General features: G+C 38.5%; 1 protein-coding gene across 1 annotated transcript in view; it reads left to right on the top strand.

The window, feature by feature from the left end:
• Positions 1-23,269, top strand: part of LOC138739534 (large ribosomal subunit protein mL48-like) — a 45,018-nt gene that overhangs the window by 5,229 nt on the left and 16,520 nt on the right. Inside the window, exons 3-6 of the mRNA XM_069891807.1 lie at positions 7,548-7,585; positions 11,192-11,301; positions 20,216-20,301; positions 22,841-23,010. Coding sequence (XP_069747908.1) covers positions 7,548-7,585; positions 11,192-11,301; positions 20,216-20,301; positions 22,841-23,010 — 404 coding nt within the window. The remainder of the gene's footprint in view (positions 1-7,547; positions 7,586-11,191; positions 11,302-20,215; positions 20,302-22,840; positions 23,011-23,269) is intronic.

Below are 23,269 nucleotides of genomic sequence, written 5' to 3' on the forward strand. Positions count from 1 at the left end.
TCCATAAAACTCCCACACTGCCTTATTCAGATCCTGAAAAAAGCCCTTTGAAAGTAAACAAGGTATTGACTGAAATAAATATTGGATTCGGGGAAAAATATTCATTTTAATACAATTTACCTGGCCAATCAAAGTTAATGGAAGATCTTTCCATTTAATCAAATCCGCTTTAATTCGATTTAGTATAGGCACATAATTTAACTGATACAATGACTGATAGTTAGCAACTACAAACACAGGCAAATATTTAATTTTATTTGTCCACTTTAATTTTGTAATAGTTTTAAATTCAGAATAATCTCCTATTCCGACTGGTAAAATTTCACTCTTATCCCAATTAACTTTATATCCGGATACTTCTCCAAATTTCGACAATCACTCTTGTAACTGCTTCAACGACTGTTTCGGTTCCGTCAAATATTTCAAAACATCATCTGTAAATAAATTGATCTTGTATTCTTCATTCATAATCATCATCCCTCTTATTTTATCGTTTTGCCTAATAGTCTGAGCCAACGGTTCAATAGCCAAAGCAAGTAAGGCTGGTGACAATGGGCAGCTCTGCTGAGTTGAATGAGTCAACTTAAATGGTAAAGAAACCTGACCATTTGTCATCACCCTGGCAATCGGGTTTGTATATAAAGCTTTAACCTAACCAATAAAAAAGGCCGAATTTAAACTTTTCAAACATCTTAAATAAAAAATCCCATTCAACCCTATCAAAAGCCTTTTCTGCATCTAGTGCAACCACCATAGGATAGTTAGGCTGATTTCGGTATGCAATGACCAAAGTAATTGATTGAAGAATATTATCTGATGCATTTCTATTTTTAATAAAACCTGTTTGATCAGTATGTATCAACTTGGGTAAATACTTAGCAAGTCTGTTAGCTAATACTTTCGCTAAAATTTTATAATCTACATTTAATAGGGAAATAGGCCTATATGAAGACACTTTTAGTGGATCTCTATCTTTTTTGGGATAAGAGTTATTAAAACACTTGAACAAGATTCCGGTAGCGTCTGATCCTCATAGCCTTACTTGCGTTGGCTATTGAACCGTTGGCTCAGACTATTAGGCAAAACGATGAAATTAGAGGGATGAAGGTTATGAATGAAGAATATAACACATCTCCAAATACATTAGATAAATCATCATTAAAAAAATTATAAAATTCCACAGAAAATCCATCATCCCCTGGAGCCTTTCCATTTGGCAATTCCTGTATAGCCTCCTTAATTCCAAAATTTGTAAATGTGGATTCCAATTCCTGAACATCTTCTCTTCTAATACCGGTAACGTTAATTTAGATAAATAAGATTCAATAGAATCATTGTCCTGCTTCCCCTCAGAAGTATATAATTTTTGATTAAAATGAATAAAACTGGTCATTAATTTCCTGAGGCTTATAGGTAATTGTTAAATTCAGTTGAACAGCATTAATAGTCCGAGATGTCTGTTCAGTTTTCAGTTGCCAAGCAAGTACCTTATGAGCTCTCTCTCCCAACTCATAATAATGTTGTTTGGATCGATTAATTAAGCGCTCAAACTGATAAGTTTGTAATGTATTATAATGTAATTTCAACTTCGCTAAGTCAGCTTTTTTTGTCTTCTGTCACTCCGTTCTGAAAATCTTTCTCTAACTCAGCAATCTGCTTTTCCAACCTTAAACTTTCTGCCATATATTGTTTCTTAACTTTCGTAGAATAACTAATGATCTGCCCTTTCAAATAAGCTTTCAAAGCGTCTCATAATACAAAATGACTATCCACAGAATTAGCATTCTCAGTCAGAAATAAAGTGATATGTTCTTTAATAAAAGTAACAAACTCTTTTTTCAGTAACATTGCATTAAACCTCCTTCTGTGCGACAAACGTACTACTTCCGAACCTTCACAAGAAAAGAATAATAACGAATGGTCTGATGTAACTCTACTTTTATATTCAGCTTGCAATACTATATAACCATATAACCACTTACAGCACAGAACAGGCCAGTTCGGCCCTACTAGTCCATGCCGTAGCAAATCCCCACCCTCCTAGTCCCACTGACCAGCACCCAGTCCATACCCCTCTAGTCCCCTCCTATCCATGTAACGATCCAGTATTTCCTTAAATATTACCAATGATCCCGCCTCAACCACGTCTGCCGGAAGCTCATTCCACATCCCCACCACCCTTTGCGTAAAGAAATTTCCCCTCATGTTTCCCTTATCATTTTCCCCTTCAATCTTAAACCATACCCTCTAGTTTGAATCTCCCCCACTCTTAATTGAAAAAGCCTCTCCACATTTACTCTGTCTGTCCCTTTTAAAATCTTAAACACCACTATCAAGTCCCCCCTCAATCTTCTACACTCCAGAGAAAAAAGCCCTAGTCTGCACAACCTTTCCCTGTAACTCAGACCCTGAAATCCTGTCAACATTCTCGTGAACCTTCTCTGCACTCTCTCTATTTTGTTTACATCTTTCCTATAATTTGGTGACCAAAACTGTACACAGTACTCCAAATTTGGCCTCACCCATGCCTGTAAGTGTGCTGATACCAAAAACAAATCTATTCTAGAAAACGAATCATGTCGTGAAGAATAAAAAGAAAAATCTTTCTCTGTAGGATTAACCTTTCTCCAAATATCTACCAGATTTAAATCTTTCATCAACGCACCAATTTGTGTTGCCAACTTTGATTTCCTTATACTTTTCGGATTTCTATCCAATAAAGGGTCCAAAACACAATTAAAATTTCCCCCAACTAAAATATTTTCGTAGCTCTAGTTAACAATAAAAAAGCTTCTGAAATAAACCGCTCATCATCTATATTAGGTGCATAAAGATTAAATAAAGTCCAAGATTCAGCAAAACTTTTACAATTCACTCATAAAATTCTCCCAACATTTCCCTCTGACAATTCCAGTTCAAATGGTAAATTTTTATGAATCAAAATCGCTACCCCTCTTGCCTTAGAATTAAAAGAAGAATAAAACACATGTCCAACCCAGTTTCTCTTCAATTTCAAATGTTACTTTTCGGTCAAATGTGTCTCTTGTAAAAAGGCAATATCAATTTTCATTTTTTAATATGTAAACCAATACCCGCTTTCGCTTAATTGGATTATTTAATCACTGAACATTAAAAGTTGCAAAATTCAAAGTAGACATTTTTACTAACTATTAATATATTTACAGACTATAAAGTAACACTCCCCCTTATAAATCTTCAAAATAAAAAAAACCTTAATAGACAAAAAGAAAAAAAAGGAGAGAGAAAGGGGAAAAAAGTATTTTTCCCCCTTTCTCCCCCTCAAAAAGTAAAAGTAACCCAAAAATTTAAAAATCCACCCAAAGGTAGTAACACCCTAAAAATTTGGGTGTGGTAAATCCACTAGTGGCAGACGACTATCAAAGCTGTCGGTGTCACCACCCCCCCCCCTCCCCCAGCAAGACGCATACTCATTATTTAAATAAGGACAATCAAATATAATAGATACATTCAGCCCAATGATTCCAAACCCAATGATTGTTCCGGTCTTCAATGTCAAGAAGACTTTGTGTCAGCTCTTCTTTCCATTCTTGCCATTCTTCCCATACCCATTTCCATTTACTCTCCTCTTAGGAGACGATGGTGAAGACTGACCATTCTTTCACAATTCTGGCAATGAATTAGCAAAAACCAAAGCATCGTGATCATTCTCAAAAATTGGGATTGAAAATTTCCATAAAAAACTTTCAAAATTGCAGGATAACGAAAGGCAAACTTATAACACTTACGCCACAGTACATCTTTAGCTGAATTAAATTCCCATCGTTTTCTAATAACCCCCTGACTCAAATCAGCATAGAAAAACACTCTTATTTTGAACCATCAACGGAGATTGACTTTGCCATGCTTTCTGTACTGCCATTCGTAAGATCATCTCTCTATCTTGATATTTCAAACAACGAATCAGAACCGCTCTCGGTGTTTATCCTGGAAGTGGTTTCTTCCTCAATGCTCTATGAGCTCGATCCAATTCTAAACCTTCAGGAAAAAACTCCTTGCCCAAGGAATCCAGTGCTTAAAGATTTTTATTGGATCAGAACCTTCAATATCCTCTGGAAGACCACATTATTCCTCTGGTTTTGATTTTGCAACGAATTAATCTTCAATAAATCCCTTTTTTGAATTTTCCAGTCTGCAAAGGAATCCTACATTTTTTTCCCTATTACGCTCCACCTGATTTTGACATTCAGAGAAAGATATTTCAATTTTTAAAAAAATTATCTTGTACAGTATCAACAGATTTTATACATCTGTTAATATCACTTTTAACTACAGTCATTTCTTGTTTCAAAGTTGTCATTTCATCACACAAAGTATTCATTTTTGTTTTCACCTCCATAAATCATTTGTTTTGACATATTCTCCATTTGACAAGCAATCCCTTCCAAAACAGTGAACACTGAGTCCAGTTCAGGATCCATAACCATCTTTTGAGACCTACCTTCTCTAACTTCAGACTCCTCCTCCTGAGTAGATTCCAGCAAGGCAAGTTCCTCTTCCTCCTCAGGCACAATAGGTCCTTTACCTGTGCGGCTGTGGGTTTGGATACCCGACGGCGGCACACCGACCTCATCAGGCCGCCGCCGTTTGGGCTCTCCCACAGCCCACACCTTTTTCAAATGTTCACGCACCGCGCAGAACCGTTGAATGCGCAGGTGCGTCTTCCGATGCGACACTGCGCGTCTCCGGGCCACCAGGCGGTATTGCGGGCTCACAGGATCCTCTGTTGGTCGGTCCACCCATGCAGCCGAACTTACCAATGTGCTGGCGCCATCTTGCAACTGCAGGGTCGGCGCCGGCGTCAAACTCAAACGGGCAGTTCTCTGAGGTTTGGAGGCTCCCAATGCCAACTCTGTGGGTTCAACTGTGCAGGTAGGCCTCAATTCTACACTTTTATAAAGTAGTTTTTTCTGAAGTTGAGCTTTAGATTTCTTCACATTAGTAGCCATATTACATCACTCTTATTCAGAAGGCTATAAAAACTATTTTTAACCATTTTTGTAATTTTTAAAATTGGGTACTTAAGAATCGAGCTGGGGAAAGGTGGAATTACACGTCTTTCTTCTACACCATCTTGCCACACCCCCCGAAGATTTTGCTTCCTGAACACTTTTAGGTGCATCTTGTGGATTTTGGGCAACTGATCACGAAAATCAGCTTAAAAATTTTCTATCACATACATTTTTTAAGATATAACCTATTTTTGTGATTTCCTATTTTAAGTCCACTTCAAGCATATAAAACAACGAAGTGCAACATGTCATTGTAAATTCATTTTCTGCATTCATATTTGGATGTCTTCCTTGCTGATCTTGGTGCAGTCAGTTACAAACTTGGTGAAAGGTTTCACCAGGACATTGCAGCCATGGAAAAGTGTTATCAAGGCAACTGGAATCCATCAGTGCTGGCCAACTATTGTTGGACTGACATGAGAGGCATCAGATGCAGAGCACAAGTGAAAATCAGCAACAAAACATTTTTGGGTCGGTTGAACTAACATCATGTGTCAGCAGCATGATGTGATTAAACATTCTATATTCAATAAAAGTTAATTTAATGTTTCTCCAACTTCCAATGTGATGCAGCAAATCTGAAATTGGTTTTGTGTTCAGCTTGAAGTTGCCTATCTTAATGAAGTTGCTTCAAAAGGAAGCAAACATTTTGAAAAAATTATCCAGTGTAACAGGAAGAATTTGGAGCAAAAATCATCTTTAGCACAGAGTAAATTTTGATGGTTGGGTGATGTAATTGTAACATTCTTTATTCTAAATAGAGAGACTATTGTGGCTGGTATATATGGTGTGGTTTATCATCATTGAAAGTTCTGGCATCTACTGACAATATATGCCACCTTTTCTGTACATTTTAAAGTGTTCCCATTTCACTCCTAAATTAAAAGCTGAAATACTTAGCAGGTCAGGCAGCATCTAGAGAGAAATGAAGTTAGCATTTCTATTTGATGAACTGATGAAAGGTCATCAACCTGAAACATTAACTATATTTTGCTTCCTCCAAACCTGTTGACAATTTAAAACATTTTCTGCATTGTTTATTTGCTATTCAATTTCCTTTTTTGGCTTCCAAAGTTTGTAAAGGAAAATTCAAAGATAAAATGATAATACAGAGCGTGAAGGCTGGTTACCTGACATTTTTGAATTCAGCGTAAACTCCTGAGAGCCATAACATGCCTCATCAGTATTCCTTAATCTTGCATTAGGTTTTACTGGAATGATGTAAGAGACCAAAGGAGTGGACTGGAGAATTAGAGCAGCAGACTCATGGAAGCTCAGGGTCACCCTTGCAAACTGAACGGAGGTGTTCAGCAGTCAGCTTGTATGTGTTTGATTTTTTTTTTTCTCTCTTCTTCCCCCCCCCCCCCCCCCCCCACCCACCCACCCACCACCACTGTAGAGGAGATGCACTGTGAGCACCAAATGCAAAACACTAAATTAAAATTAAAATGCTACTTAATTGCTGCTTCACCTTTGGGGTGTTTCAACAGGAAAGAGGAGGAGCCACTCAGGGTTAACCACAAAAGTTAAAGGTAGTCTTAGACCAGAAGAAAAAGTACATAATTATAATAAAATGGTCAAATTTATTGTCATCTGATGATGAATTTTAAATTTCCAGTCTTGATGACTCGTACAACCAAATGAAATATTGTTCTCCGGTCCTCGGTGCAAAACACACAGACATACAACCAGACATAATACACGTACAAACAATACATATGTAGGACAAGTATTCATATATACAAATAAATAAATGTTGTTTCATGAATAAGAGAGTCTTGGACAGTCAGTGTATGCAGTTCCTTTGGTCGTCAACATTCTCAATGCCCATGGGATGAAGCTGTTCGTCAGACTTGTGCAGCTGGCTCTGATACTCCGGCATCTCTTTCCGCATGGGAGCATCTGAAAGATGCTATCTGCAGGTGTAAAGAGTCCTCAATGATTTTGTGTGCTTCTTCAGACCACGATCCGGATAGATCACGTCATTGGGAGGGAGGGAAACTCCAGTAATGATCTTCTCTGCCATTCTTATGGTCCTGTGGATTGACCTCCAATCCATTTCTCTGCATCAACCGTACCACGCTGTGACACTGCCGGCAGGACGCTCCCAATAGAGCTCCTGAAGAAGGTTGACATAATGGTGGCTGGTAGATGGGTGGCAGGTCTGTGATTAGACAAAATATTTCAAACATGTATGGCAATATAATTTAATGGTTTTTGAGAAAGAGAAATTTGTGAAATAAAGCTAGACTCAATAAAGGATCCCAACCCTAAAACATTAACTGTCCATGCATACTGCCTGACCTGCTGATTAATTTATTTAATTTAAATAATTTATTTGAATGAAACTATTGTGATTTTCAAATTAAGGCCAGCATTGATAAGTTGGGCCAAAGTGCATGTTCCATGCTGAATGAATCTGTGACTCTAAATTATAAATTAACTGGCTCTTTGCAGCATAAAATGGCTTTTCACATTGTTTGTTTTCCTTTTCAGGTTTACATCTTTAAGTCAGCCACCTTTGTTGTTAACAGGTTAGAGTGATTTTTTTGTTTTTTAAAATTTCATTTGTAATAACAATATCGCCTTGCTAAAAGAATGTAAGAGAAAAATAGTTGAAGTTTTATTATTATCTGACTGTACATGTACAACCAGACGAAGCAGTGTTTCTCTGGACCATGGTGCATGCCCGTACACCATACACAGAACATAATAATTGCACAAATAGATAAATGTACAATTGAAAATAATATAAATACTTTGGAATGATTTGCTCAGTTAAATGGTCCAATCCATGTGCCTCTATGACCCCCTCTACCATTTAATTCTAAATAGCAGAATCAGAATTCATTGCCATGAACATGTCACAAAATTTGTTGTTTTTGCGTGCCAATGTTGCTATAAATTATATTTTAAAAATAAATTCGTGCAAAAAGAAGAAAAAGTGAAGTAGCGTCTGTGGTTCACTGTCCATTCAGAAATATGATGGCACAGGGGAAGAAGTTGTTTGTGCTGCTGGGAGTTTCATCTTCAGGCTCCTGTACCACTTTCCTGAGTGTGAAGAGGGCATGGCTTGGGTGGTGAGGGTCCTCGAGGATAGAAGCTGGTTTCTTAAGACACTGCCTTATGTAGATGTCCACAATGGAGTGAAGACTGATGTCCATGATGGTGCTAGCTGAGTTAACAACTCTCTGAACAGTCATATTTTCCTGTCCTGTGCATTGGCACCTGCATACCAGGCAGTGATGCAACCACTTAGAATGCTCTCCACAATATACCTGAATAAATTTGCAAGTCTTTCGTCACTGCCCCCTGCCCACTTTGGGAATCACTAATCTAAAGGAACATTGAATCACTCAGTGTCTTGTAGAGTCCCTTTGCTAAATTATAGATGCGCAGAAGTCTGAAAGGTTTTATTTTCACTGAGAAATGACAGCATTCAATAAGAGTTTTACCATCATTATTCTTGGAAAATCTGAATCAAGTGTTCACCTGAACTTTGGGAAAGCTCTCCACCTTTATACATTAATATCTGGTGAATTATGAGTAAATCTGCACTGATGTGTTGAGAATTAGAAGAAAGTTTTCAGTAGATTTGGATTTGGTTTTAGCTGGTCCTGCATTGATTAGTCTCAGCATTTTAATCTTTTTCTGTATTCAAGTTTTCAGGGGAATTGAATAGGCTCAATATGTAGAGGGTAGTTAATTATAAGACCATAAGGTATCGAAGCAGAAATAAGCTATTCAGCCCATCAAGTCTGCCCTGCCATTTAATCATGGGCTGATCCATTTTCCCACTCCTCCCCACTGCTTGGCTTTCTCTCCTTTGATGCCCTGGCTAAACATGTATATTACATGTATAATTATGTTATAATAGTATTGAAAAGATGCTCAACTTGGAAGTGTGCATGTGGGCAGATCATAGAGTCATGCAGCATTAAGAGACACCCTTCTGCCCAACTGATCCATACTGTCCAAGGTGCTAATCTGACCTGGTTCCATTTGCCTGTGTTCAACCCATTTCCCAAAGAGCCTTTGACATTCATTTTCCTGTTCAATTGTCTTTTAAACATTGTAATTATACCAGATTTTGTACTTTTTTTGACAGCTGATTCCATATTCAGTAAAACCCTTGGTATCCAGCACCTATGCGGATTGATAGATGCTATGGAAGTGTATTTTCCAGTTGCTTCAAACTTTTACAATACCGAACTGATACGTTTGCATTAAGAATAAATGATTTAAAACGGGGGTCGGCAAACTTTTTAAACCATCGATGACTTCGTGGAATCCTTGATCTCTCATTGACCCCCCCCCCCCCTCCCCAGCATGTAAAATAAATAAATAAATATTATCAATTTTAAACTTCTATTTAAAGGTAATAATTTATTCGTCCTTTTCCTTCATTACTGATCTATTCCTTCTCAGTTTCTATTTCTGTTCCTATACTGGATGTATTTAATGTGAATAATAGAAAAACTTCCTAATTAATTTAGATGATATCAAACACATTAAAAATAAATTAACTTGTTTTTTTTTTGTTGAATTGCTTGGCTTTGTTAATGGGAGGGATATGTTTGAATAGTTGCAAGGGCATTGATATTTGGTTGGAGATGGGTGAGGTTTTAGCTGTAAGTCACCACGATCTTGCAGGTTCATTCTGTTCTGCTTTGTTAGAATTGCATTTGCTTCTGGCTAAAACAATGTATGAATTTAGGAATACAAGTAAAAATGGCTCAACTGCTGCACTAAGCTTGGGATATTTAGTATTAGTATTTGCTCCAATAGTCACTGAGGCTTTTACTTTTGCAATGATTTATCTTCGAGATCCACACACATATCAACGAGCACATCTTGTAAGTGAAATTCAGTGTTTGCATTTTCCATTTCCAAATCAGACAGTGTAACAATCAAGTCGGGTACGTGCATTTTCTCCAGGTCTTCAAAACGTACTTTAAAGTCTTCCTTGAATTTTTCTAAGTGATTCATGTATATCTTTAGATCACAGTCGGAAATGTTTTCATCTTCTTTTTCCAGTTGCCGTAAGTTTGAAATATACCTATAATCTCGATGTACCAATGAAGATTTTAAAAAGGCCCATTTTAGCTTGGAAGCCTATTAGAATTGTTTGGGCTTGAATAATAACTGAAACATCTTTACCTTGCAGACGTTTCTGTATTTCATTAAATTTTTAATATAGGTTTGCCAAATGGAACAAATGGTTTTTGCACTTTTTCAACTCGTCACATAGTGATGGGTCCAAATTTGTAAGAAACTCTACAGTTGAGTCATACAAGTCGATTAAGTCTTTGCAAGCAATCAGCTCTTGACAACCACCTTGCCTCTGTGTGCAAAAGTAGTTGGTTAAAAGTATTATCCTTTTTTTTTTCCACACAACATTGCAGTCACGAATTCAGAGGATGCTCTTTAATTTTATTGACTGACCAGATACACACTTTTAAGGCAGCATGCAGTTCGCCACTTAGATTTTTGGCTACAAGATGGTGTCTGTGTAATACACAGTGAACACTACATATATCAGGAACCTTTTCCTTGAGTGAGGCCAACCATTGCTGGTGCACTGTCGGTAATATTCCGAGGGGAACATTGAGTTTCTTCAAATAATCTTCTAAGCATCACAAAATTGTCTCACCTTTTTATCACCTTTAAGGTAGTTGGCAAACAAAAACTCGTCAACAATGCAGTTTATGATTTGATGTAATTCCTCACATAGACCTGAGAATATTTGAACTACCAAAAGTTGACTCGAGTTGGATGGAAAACTTGCAATGTTGAAGCTCAGACCCCAAAGTTTTCTCCACATCATTTGGCCATCTCATCAATGCGTCAGCTTACTGGCATTGCACTTAAAGGCATACATTTTAGAATAGTTTTTCATATGTTTCAATCACATCTTTAATAGCTGGTATTATGATCTCCTTGCCAATGGTATGTGATTTTCCTTTTATTGCTATATTAAGGGAGATGCTGTATGATGCCTTCAGTCCTCCTTCATAATCAGCAGTGGGAAATACTTATATATATATATATATATATATATATATATATAAAAAGTTTCAATTTGGTCGATTTTTTTTTTAGTGCCTTAAAAAAATAAAGATCTTTGTTTTTCTTATTAGAGTGAACCCTTTCAAGGTGGTCTTTCATCTTTGCAAGATTTATGGCATCATTACTGAAAGTTTTTTTTCACATGACAGGCACATAGGCATTGTTTCCTTCATAAATGAAGGTATGAATCCAAATTTCAAATACTCTTGTGAATATTATCTGCACTCTTAGCATCAGGGGCTGCCATTACTGTTACTAGAACTTTGAAAAATTTACACAGTAAATCTGCAGTTATCAGCTCACTGACACCACTTTGCTAGCTATGGGCAATAAATGCGCACTGGCACTGATTGTCTCTGTACTAGTTGGCCTTGAAAACAGATGATAGGAGAAATCTAGCCAGCTGAGAGAGTGTGCGAAATTCAAATTAATTAGCACAGAGAAATTTTTACTCTGTCGTTTTCAATGTATTTTTGTATTTCAATGTATTTTTAAAAATTTCTTTATTACACGGTTTGATTTGTACAAATATTTTATGAAAAATTCTTAAAAGAAAGATGCATTTAATAGAGGCTTTGTGCGCATCTCATTTGCACGTTCACAGCTTTGGCAGACCAGCAAACTTGAGACAAAAGAATTTCGTACAATATTAAAGTTTGATATTGTAAACAAACGATTAATAATAAATAGTCTAAAATGACTTAAATGTTTTATTGAAGCAAGTTCAAAGTTAAATAGATGTTAGTTCTACTGTTGTTTATGTCATTTCATAGGAACTATCAAATCAGATTAAATATATCTAATCTGAATGCCTTGTAGGGAACCCAGTCAGACATGAAGTACCAAATATTACTGTTACAACCACTGCCATAATCGACCCCCGTGTTTATTGACCCCCCTTTTGACCCCTAGACATTTATCGACCCCTTGGATAGTCCCATCAACTACTTTGCCGACCTCTGGATTAAAATATAAAAGACAAAAATGCTATACAGGTAGATGGATCCCTATTTACGATGGGGTTCAGTTCCATAACTTGCATTGTAAGGTGAAATTATAAGTCGGAGGCTTCCTGTACCGGTCTTCTCCGCTGCTGCCAGGAGCCCAAGATGGCACCTGGTAACTAGGGGCAGTGTCATCACTTCGCAACCTCCCATCAATCTCTTTCCCTCCCCAGCGATGGCAATCTGCTCATGGGTTCCAAATTACTTTTTTGTAAAAATGGCATTGGGTCCAACAGAGCACAATTGGGAAGTGATCTGTGTGTGCTGATTGGACAGAAGCATTTCCTTCAGAGAAGGAATAGCAACCACGTTGATACAGGTAGACCCCGACTTGCCTTTATTCAAAACTGATTCATAATTTCGAAACATCGTAAGTCGGGGTCTATCTGTGCTTCATTTGCACTGAACAAGCTTCACTTGCATCAATACAGTATATAAACATTAAAGCATTTTACTTTATTTTCAGTCACATTCCTTGAAAACATTTAACCGTCGCTGCATCTGCAGGTTCCTCCCCTCCATGGAGCTGCCTAAAGGACAAACAGTAACAGAGATAATTAATCACCACTCCCCAAAGTTTACAGATAAAGCTTCTAATCGAGCCAACTCTTAATCTACAGGGATAAGGAGACACTTTAAGAGAGCCTAACGGCGAGTGGCATCAACCAGCTCTTCATCCTGGGCAACGCCATTTTATTCAAACACAGCTTAATTTAAACAGCTGCTTTGAACAACTCTGCTAGCTGAATATTTGCTCCCATCTTCACCAAAGGTTTATGTGTTACTTCAAAGGTCATTTACTGTTACAATTATTGCATATTTTTCCTATTATTTCTGATTTCTTTTACATTTTTAAAATTGATTTTTCTCTTTTTGCTTTCTTGAATTCCAGAAAACAGGGGTTTTACTGTATGTGGGAAAAGTTGCCTTTCAGGTCCCTTTTTAATTTTTCCCCTCTCTCCTTAAACTTTTTAATTTTAGACACCCTATACTAGAAAAGGGTCTCTGTCCATCCACCTATAACTATATGTCACTCATGATTTTAGAAACTTCTATTTAATTACCCCTTAGCTGCTTTCGTTCTAGGGAAAACCATCCCACCCAATTAAATCTCTCCTGGTAACTCAAGCTTTCCAGTTTACAATTTTCAGCATGAGAGGTGGGTTCGATATTTCAATGCCTGCACAAGCAGTGAATTTCCCAAACTTTTTGACAGCTGTTCATTGTCAATTTTGCAGATGTGTTCTGTAAGGTAAAACATCATGAGATGGGAATGTGTAAGGAGTTACCCTGTACAGGGCTGTAACAAGATGTGAATGCATCCTTGTACTTACAAGATAAGAGAGACATTGATGGATTGAGAGGCAGGAAGCTAGCAGGGAAAGGATAGCAACAGTTTTAGTCATTGGACAAGTAATGATATGATGATGTTCTAAGCATGTATCCAAGGGTATAAAAAATCACCATTTTGCTGATAACGGCAGAATGCATTCTCCGACTAACATGGTTAGTTGCAAGTGTTACAATCCGGTAATAAAGAACAAAGAACCCTGATTTCGACTCAGCCTGGTGTTTGTCTCACTCATTCATGAACAAAGCAGACCTAACAGTTCCCATGCTTGTAGAGCATGAAGATGCAGCATCTCCCTGAGGAATTTGTACAACCAACATTTGCCAGTTTAGATCTGACAAAGAATTTCTTCACCTGATAACTTTCAATTTATGAATACATTTTCAGGGTTTTATTGTCAAAATGAGACTACTGTATGTTAATGTAACTCCTGGGAAAAGTGTGACTAAGTCGTATCACTGCAATAATGCACTTAAAATTTGACATATTCTCCAGAGTTTAAATTCAGCAACTGCGTAGCCGTGAGGATAATTTGAATAAATGCAAAGGAATCAATTCTATATTGGTGTAAATTCTGCAGAAGATGTGCTTTATCAACAGCTAAGATAATAATTTTGAAATTTGTATGAGAAAAGATATTAATGGTGAGTATATTTTTAAAAAATTGTGCTAAGATGCAGATTTGTAGAATTGACAACTAAGTGCAATTATAAAACTTATAACTTTCCTTTTAAATTGTCCACTTTAATTGGCATTATATATTAAAAGTAATTGTGAATACATCAGAATATACTTGTTCAATGTGTACTTTTTCTTCTTTATGTATTATATTTTCATCAGTGGTCTAGTAGTAACGGTTGATAAGGTTTTTGCCAAAAATGTACATCAAATTAGATTTGTTTGTTGTGATCTACTTGCTATGAATGTTGATTGAGACATTGAAGGATTTTATCGCATGTTGCACTAGAAATAGGAACAAAGTTAGGCCCATCTGGTCTGCTCCACCATTTGAATCATGGTTAATGTATTGTTCCATTCTCTTGCCTTCACCCCATAATATTTGGTACCCTGACTAATCAAGAACCTCTGGGTGAAATATGTCCAATGATTTCGCTTCCACACTTAACTGTGGCAACAAATTTCGTTGATCCACCACCCACAGCTTGAAAACATTTCTCGTCATCTCTGTTCTAAAGGAAGATTCTTTTATTCAGAGGCTGTGCCCTCAGGTCCTAAACTCTTCCATAACAGGAAACACCTTCTCCATGTGTACTTTATCCAGCCTTTTCAATATTTGGTAGGCTTGAGTGAGACCAGCCCCCCACAACTACCCCTCCCTCCCCTTGGTTCTAAACTCCAGCGAGTTTCAGGCCCTGAGCCGCCAAAAGCTGCTCATACATTAACCCTTTAAACCCCAGAGTAATTCTTGTAAATTTGCTCTGGACCCTTCAATGCCAGCTCATCCTTCCTTGGATATGGGGCCCAAAACTGCTCACAATACTCCATATATGGTCTGACCAGCACTTTGTAAAGCCTCAGCATTGCATCTTGCCTCTTGTATTGTCCTCTTGAATGAACATTGCATTTAGAAACATAGAAGGTAGGAGCAGGAGTAGGTCATTCGGCCCTTCGAGCCTGCTCCACCATTCAATGAGATCATGGCTGATCTTAAAAGTTCAGTACCCCGTCCCCTCCTTCTCTCCGTAACCCCTAATTCCCTTATACCGAAGAAATAGATCTAATTCCCTCTTAAATATATTCAAAGAACCTGCCTCTACTGCTCTCTGTGGCAATGAATTCCACAGATTCACCACCCTCTGGGTAAAGAAATTCCTCCTCATCTCGGTTCTAAATGGTTTGCCTATTATCCTCAAACCATGGCCCCAGCTTCTAGACTCCCCTACCATCGGAAACATCCCTTCCGCATTCATTCTGTCCAGTCCTGCCAGAAAGTAAAGTCCTTATAGGCATTCTTCAAAGTTTTTGCAAAGGCACCCAGAGCGTGGACTGTCTGGTTTGAGCAGAGCTCTGGCATTTGCCTTGCTATTGACTTAACCTGCAGGATAACCTTGAGGGAATCCTGCACATTTGGGCTCCAAGTCCTTTTTGAGATTTCCTTTCTGAATTCTCTACCCATTTGGAAAATAGTTTACTTTATTCTTTCTACCAAAGTGCATTGTATTCCACTGCCATTTTCCCATTCTCTCAAACTAAGTCCCTCTGCAGACCCACTGCTTCTTCAACATTGCCTGCCCCTCTACCTATTTTCCTATCATTCACAAAGCCATCCATCTGTCATCTAAATTATTTACATGCAAGGTGAAAAGCATCAAACCCAACACTGACCGCTGCAGAACACCACTAGTTAAAACCCTCTTTATTCCTTCTCTTTGCCTTCTGCCAGTCAGTCAATCATCTATCCATGCTAAGTACCTTTCCTGTATAGCACAGACTCCATCTTGTTTTGCAGCCTTGTGTGGCACCATATCAAAGGCCTTCAGAAAATTTAAACAACATCTATTGACTCCTATTTGTCCATCCTGCTTGTTAATTCCTCAAAGAATTCAAACAGATTTATTGGGCAAGATATTGAGTCATCTTTATTTATTGTTCATACCATGCTTACACGGTAAAGACGAGATGGTGTTTCTCCAGGATCACAGAGAATGCTTACATAAATATGTTAGAATAAAAATTAAACATATTTGAAATATTAAGATATGCAGTAAAGTCCACACAGTACATTTTCCACGTATGTTGTGGGAATTCAAATGGCTTGGAGGAAAGAACTGTTGCCCAATCTGGACATAAGGGCCTGAGTGCTGTGGTACCTCTTCCTAGATGGCAGAAGGGAGAACAGTTTACATGAGGAGTATGTGGAGTCCTTCACAATGTTTACTGCCTTTCGCCTGCAGATGTTGTAGATGTCCTTCATGGTAGGAAGAGAGCTCCCGATGATCTTTTCCGCTGACTTTACTGCAGGGTCTTGCAGTCCGAGGTGGTACAGCTTCCAAACCAGGTGGTGATATAGTTGCACAAATATGGTGAGGATGGTGGGTGGGAGATGAACTTTCCATAGCCTTTGCAGAAAGTCAAGGTGCTGCTGGGCTTTCTTGGGTATGGAGCTGGTATTAAGGGACCAGGTGAGATTCTCCACCAAGTGCACTCCAAGGAACTTTATACTCTTGATGACCTCAATGGTCAAGCCATCAATGGTCAGCAGAGCATGGTTCTCCCAGGCCCTCCTGAAGTCAACAACCATCTCTTTTGTTTTATTAATGTTCAGATACAGGTTGTTGGCTCTGCACCAGTCCGTTAGCGACTGCACCTCATCTCTATACGCTGACTCCTCATTCTTACCAATAAGGCCCACCACGGTCATGTTGTCAGTGAACTTGATGATGTGGTTCAATCTGTGTGTAGCTGCACCTTGAAGCAAACTCCCTTGTTTATCATTTGCTTTAAGGTACCCCCAAAACCTCATCCTTGATAAGGGGCTCGAGAATCATGCCAACTGGACTATTATTTCTTGAATTTAACCCCTCTCCCTTGTTAAAGAGTGGGTTGACACTTCCAATTTTTCAGTCCTCTGGAACCATTCTTGACTCTTGCGGTTCTTTAAAAACACCACTACTGTTTTCATAATCTTTGTTCACCTTCAGCCCCTTCAAACTCCTAAGCACCTTCAACATAATAGCTACACTCACTTCTATCTGCTGACTCTCTTAAATTTCAAGCACATCATTTATGTCTCCTAAAGTGAAATTTTGCAAAAATCCTATTGAATTCATCTGCCATTTCTTCATTCTCCATGACCACTTCTCCAACAGTCGAATGTCCACTCTTGCCGCACTTTTACTCTATATATCCGAGAAAGCTTTTTGTATTTTTTTTATATTACTGGCTAGCTTACCTTCATCTTTTCATTGCTTTTTTGGTTGCCTTCTGTTAGCTTTTAAAAGCTATCTGATCCTCTGGCCAACTACAATGTGATTTGCCAGTACCCTGTTCCCTGAATGGTTCAGGTGGTGCCTGTCTGATCCGAACAGCTCCCTTCTTCTCCATAACTCGTGCCACGATCCCATAAATTTAAACCCATTTCTCCCACACCGATCTTTAAGATATGTGTTTGACTTCCTAATCTTATCAACACTGGCTCAGGGATAATTTGGAATTTGCCTTTTTAGATTTTTTTTTTCATTTCGACCCTAGCTGCTCAAATTCCCTCACTAGATCCTTGTTTTGCCTATGTCGTTGGTACCCATGTGGACTGTGAAAATTTGATCCTTTGCTTACCTCTGCAGATTCTTCTGCTGGTCCAATGATATATCCCAAATCTGGGCACAAGGTGGGCAACACAGCCTTCAGTGCGCTTACAGAGAATTGTCTATAATTGTGCCAAGACTAGACTACCCTCAATTACTACTACATATCTCTTTCTTCCTCTTGATTAGCTCTCTAGATCACAGTGCTATGGTCAGTTTGCTGATCCCTCCTAAGGCATCTTCTATCACAAATACAGGGAGTAGGAATCTAATAATAGGAAACTTCGGGGAGGGAGAGTAAGAACAGATATTTCTGTTTAATTCAGAAATACATAGGCTTTTATAGTTTTGGATTGTTTGTTTTTGAAATATGCATTAATGTACAAAAACACTTGGAGATTGTGGTTTTCAAATTGCAATTTCTCCTCTGAATTGCCAAGTCTCACTCCGATATTGAACAGCTTCTACAACCGTCTTCTCATTAAAAGGTTCTGAAGACTAGCTCAAGGGCCATTTGCAAAGCAGAGGAAAGATAAACCTGTAAAACAATGACAAGCTTTCATAATTCCTTCCCATATTTGTTTGATCTGGAAGAGCCACATGAAGATCAGTACAATTACCATAGAGAACCATCAGAGACCATGTGATCTGGAGGTGACCCTGGAAGCAGAGTATTTCAGCTTGCATCTACCTTGTGTCACTGAAAAGGTTTCCTGCCTAGGCTCTTCACCCACACCACTGCCAAAAATCATTGAGTGACTGACATTATTAAAAATCCTTTCTTGTTTGGATGTCCTTTCATTTCTTCCCTAATGTCAGTTGGTGGTTTAAATTTTTTTTGTGCAGATATTCATACATTTTGATCCTCTTTACCAAAGAAGACATGGAGCTTGGTCATTGTGTCTATTCTTGACCCATGTTTTGTTTCTTCAAGTAGAGAATTACTATCCTCTAATTTCCAAGAATGAAATATCCATATTCCAAAATATTAATTTGTTTGTCAACCAACATTGTGAAATTTTGGAAATAAAATTTATCTTTCTAAGTTGTTGCTTTATCAGTACCAGACCCATGAGTTCTATCATGCTCTTTATTTGTTACAAAACATTCACTGGCAGGAGTAATGTACCTCTGATACAATAACACCATCATTAGTTCTGATGAAAGTTAATTGACCTGAAATGGTAACTGTTTCCTCTCTCCAATGCAGGCTAATCTGAATATTTTCTTTCAGATTTCCACCATCTGCAAAATTCTGAATTTTCTAATTTTAAACCTTTGGACTCCAGCCCTTTCATAATGTATACCAGACTGGTCCATAGATGTACGGTCACCATTATGAGCCAAGCTGGTGGTTGGGAAAATGGGGACACGGAGTATATGCACCTATTAGTAGCTACTGAAAACAGGGTCCGAGTCCAAAAGGTTAAAAAAGGACGATGATGTTTTTCCAAAACAATAGCCTTTTAATGCTGATTAACCTTTCCATATCATGGGTCCATATCCGAATCATGGGTCCTCTACCGGCACCACCTACGGCTCCTAGAACGCTTCCACCAGCGTTGTCTCCGCTCCATCCTCAACATCCATTGGAGCGCTTTCATCCCTAACGTCGAAGTACTCGAGATGGCAGAGGTCGACAGCATTGAGTCCACGCTGCTGAAGATCCAGCTGCGCTGGATGGGTCACGTCTCCAGAATGGAGGACCATCGCCTTCCCAAGATCATGTTATATGGCGAGCTCTCCACTGGCCACCGTGACAGAGGTGCACCAAAGAAAAGGTACAAGGACTGCCTAAAGAAATCTCTTGGTGCCTGCCACATTGACCACCGCCAGTGGGCTGATAACGCCTCAAACCGTGCATCTTGGCGCCTCACAGTTTGGCAGGCAGCAACCTCCTTTGAAGAAGACCGCAGAGCCCACCTCACTGACAAAAGGCAAAGGAGGAAAAACCCAACACCCAACCCCAACCAACCAATTTTCCCCTGCAACCGCTGCAACCGTGTCTGCCTGTCCCGCATCGGACTTGTCATCCACAAACGAGCCTGCAGCTGACGTGGACTTTTTACCCCCTCCATAAATCTTCGTCCGCGAAGCCAAGCCAAAGAAAAAAAAAACCTTTCCATATTATTGACCCATGTTTTCCTTTCAGGCATAAACTGATTTGTTGTTCATCAAAACATTTATAGTTTGCAGTCTTCCATTTTCTTTTATCAATTTCTTTCATCTACACTTTTTCCTTTTTATGATGTGTTCAGATTTTATGTATTTTTTTAAAAAATTGTTCTAAACTCAATAAATCTACATAAAAGCACAGATGAAGGGCTGTTAGTCAAATCACTAAACAAGGAGATTGCAATCCTGTTCAGGTTTTAGAACAAAAAATGCTGTTTATTAATTTTAAAGATTGGGCTCAATTGTTTTGTGCCATTTTACATTGACACCAAGATAGAATTCTACATTTTGCACACTCAGGTAATATCCTATCCAACATGAGGCAGTACAGATCAATGCCCACCCATGGAATTGGGAGGTACAAATATCTACTGCCAAGAGAAGTTGTAAGTATGATTCTCTTTGTATATCTAGATTAAAGTCACTAAACAGATGGTTTTGATACAATTAATTGGAAAAATTACTGATTAATTTCAAGGCAGAAAATTTTAATGGATGCTATTTCATGTTCAAATACGATGTTGACTTGCTTTCCTTAATTAATATACTGTTGTCTGCCTCTGCAGAAAGATTCAACTCATTATTTTAGTAGTTCAACAGATCTTCATTAATATTGTCATTTTCCTGTGTGATGATGTAGTAAATGCCAACTGACAATGTGAATGAAGTGCTAATTCTGTTATCCATGCTTTCGGTATCAATCTGTTTACATCCAGTCTTTAGATTTTATGCAGGTTTGTTTTCCACCTTTTTTTTTGCCTTGCAAATGAAGGAACTTGTATGACACCTTTCATGATCTAAAGACACCCTAAAGCTCTTTTCATTGTACACAGAACTTATGAAATGCATCTTCTGAGGATAGATAAGGCATTTATTGTCAGATACGTTGTACAACCTACATGTACACTGAAATTCTTACTTGCTGCAGTTGTACAGGTACTTCATGGGGGGGGGGGGGGAGAGAAAATTACAATGGTGTACATTAAATTAAAAAGAGATAATAATTATAAAAGATCAAATAAAATATTCACCATTACCTTAATGCAAGGTTGGGGGGGGGGGGGGGGGAGGAGTGGTGTTACTATAGGGCAGACAAACCATTGGTGGTGTCTGAGCAGTCCATGATTAGTGTAATGGGGGGGGAGGGTCAAGAGCCTGATGATCATTGGGAAGAAACTGGAACTTGGAGCTGCTGTCCTTATTTGCCAGGGTTTAACCAGCTAAAACTGCGTAAGTCACATGCAGATTTCCCTTTTTATCCAGCTGGGTTACCAGATCCAGTATCATTGCCACCCTGGCTATCCTGAGGTAAATAGTTAAACCATAAATTCCCTTGGAAAAAAAAATCAGTTTTTCACCAATAAGAAACTATGATCTGTGCGAAATAGTAAGCCAACTTGAAACAATGGATTACATTCAAAATTCATGCAAATTTTGTTGGTAATTACACAACAGACAAGAGTAGCTACCAGATATTTCCAAATCAAGATAATTGGCACAAATTGCAAAAATGAAGGGATTCTACAGAATGTTCCAGCAATGAGGGTATGTAGTTGAATGAAAACTGGAAAACCTTCACTTGTTCTTGGAATAGCACTTGAGAGGTTGAGAAGAAATCGAATTGATCTACTTAAAATCATGAAGGATCCAGGCAAAATTGGATGGAGAGAAACTAGCTTGCAGAATGGTCAAGAGCCAGGAGAAAGAATTAAACGTAGTGATAGAAGAACCAAAAGTGGCATGAAGATTTTTTTTTATGGTAAGAATATGGAATGCAATGCCAAAGGCATATCAGTTTTGATATTTAAAATCGAAATTTGTGGCCTTGGTCCATTGGTCGTGGTTGACCATAGATACTGCATCTTTGGTTGTCACTGGTTGGAGTGGCCAATCCAGGGCGCAGCTAGGGCAGAGTTGATAAGGAGATCTGACTGTTGCCCCTGCAGTGTGACACTCTTCTCCATGCTAATGACGGGTCCAAAGAAACCACGAAAGTTGATACAGTTTGGTGCCAGCAGTATTGGAAGAGTTGCTGTGCCAGTGCTAAGTACAGCAGTCAGCCACCTTTGGGACACTGACTCCAGATTTTTCCTCAGGGTTTACTCCCAAAGGCCTTTCCCGTGAACTGGCATAGCCACAAGGCAGCGAAGTTTGAAATTGGAGTTTTCCCTTTCCTAGATGAGTTGCCATCCATTGTTAATGAGCCCCATCTGCCTGGAGCAACTAGTTTTAAGGTGCCAGTGGCCCACCTTTGCCCCTTCACCTGTCAATGAGAACAGCTCCACCAGGCATAAGTACTAGGCTTCCACACATGAAGGCCAGGAGTTGGACTTGGTTGTGAGACACACACCATGAAGAGCATTTGTGTAGCAGTGGGAGCTCGTCTTACACCCTTCAGCTATGACAACTTTAGAGCCAAAAAAATGGAAATAGTCCCAATTCCCCACTCTTTCACCAGAATAGATAAGTATATTTTTTTAAAGATGCACTGTTAAATTGTTGCACAGAGCCAATGTGGATTTGGTGGGCTGAAGTGCTGTGATCTTTTATGATTCAATGATTTCCATCTGATTTTGCAGAATTTTCTTAATTTATTCAAGGCATGCATTCCTGAACATAGATTTATTAAAAAAATAAACAAAACATCATAAATCAAGATTGGAGAATGAATTATGGGTATTTTGGTGTTTTCCAGCTTGTGGAGATTGCACGATTTGTTGCAGCAAAACATGGGTTTGTCGTTTAACGTGCCTACTGTAAAGAGTTTTATGCGAGAATGCCATTGCTGTATCTCATTGAAAAATGGTTCCAGCTGTTGGAACTTTGGTACGACCTGGCATGATTAACCATAGTTGGCTATAACAAATATGATTGCTCTAAACACTAAATGAATATTACTTAAAGATGGCAAATTGTTTTCATCAGCCACGGAAAAAGAAAGAGAAGCTACAAATGAAGCAACTCAAGATGGGCACTGACACAGAATATGGGGTCCTAAACATTCAAGTCACTGGCCATGATATGACGCTGGTGGAGCACTACAGTCAGTACATCCACAGGTTCTGCAACCAAATGAAGATCAAAGTAGAGGAAAGGTAGCAAAGAATGCCAAATAGACACCATACTGTAGTCAACTGCAATGGCAATAATTTTATTTATGTAACATTTTAACAATGAAATGTAATCAAAAAGTGACTGAGCTGAAGATTATGAAGAGTGGAAAAAAAATTTGATCAAAGATTTTGATGGTTAGGGATTCTTTATGATGGGAGAGATGGGTTTGGGGCATATAACGCAGAGTTTAATAGTGTGGCTCAGCAATAGACCAGTGAATGCAGGTCATTGGATTTAAGA

Source organism: Narcine bancroftii, chromosome 7 (assembly GCF_036971445.1).
Source record: "Narcine bancroftii isolate sNarBan1 chromosome 7, sNarBan1.hap1, whole genome shotgun sequence".
Classification (NCBI taxonomy): domain Eukaryota; kingdom Metazoa; phylum Chordata; class Chondrichthyes; order Torpediniformes; family Narcinidae; genus Narcine; species Narcine bancroftii.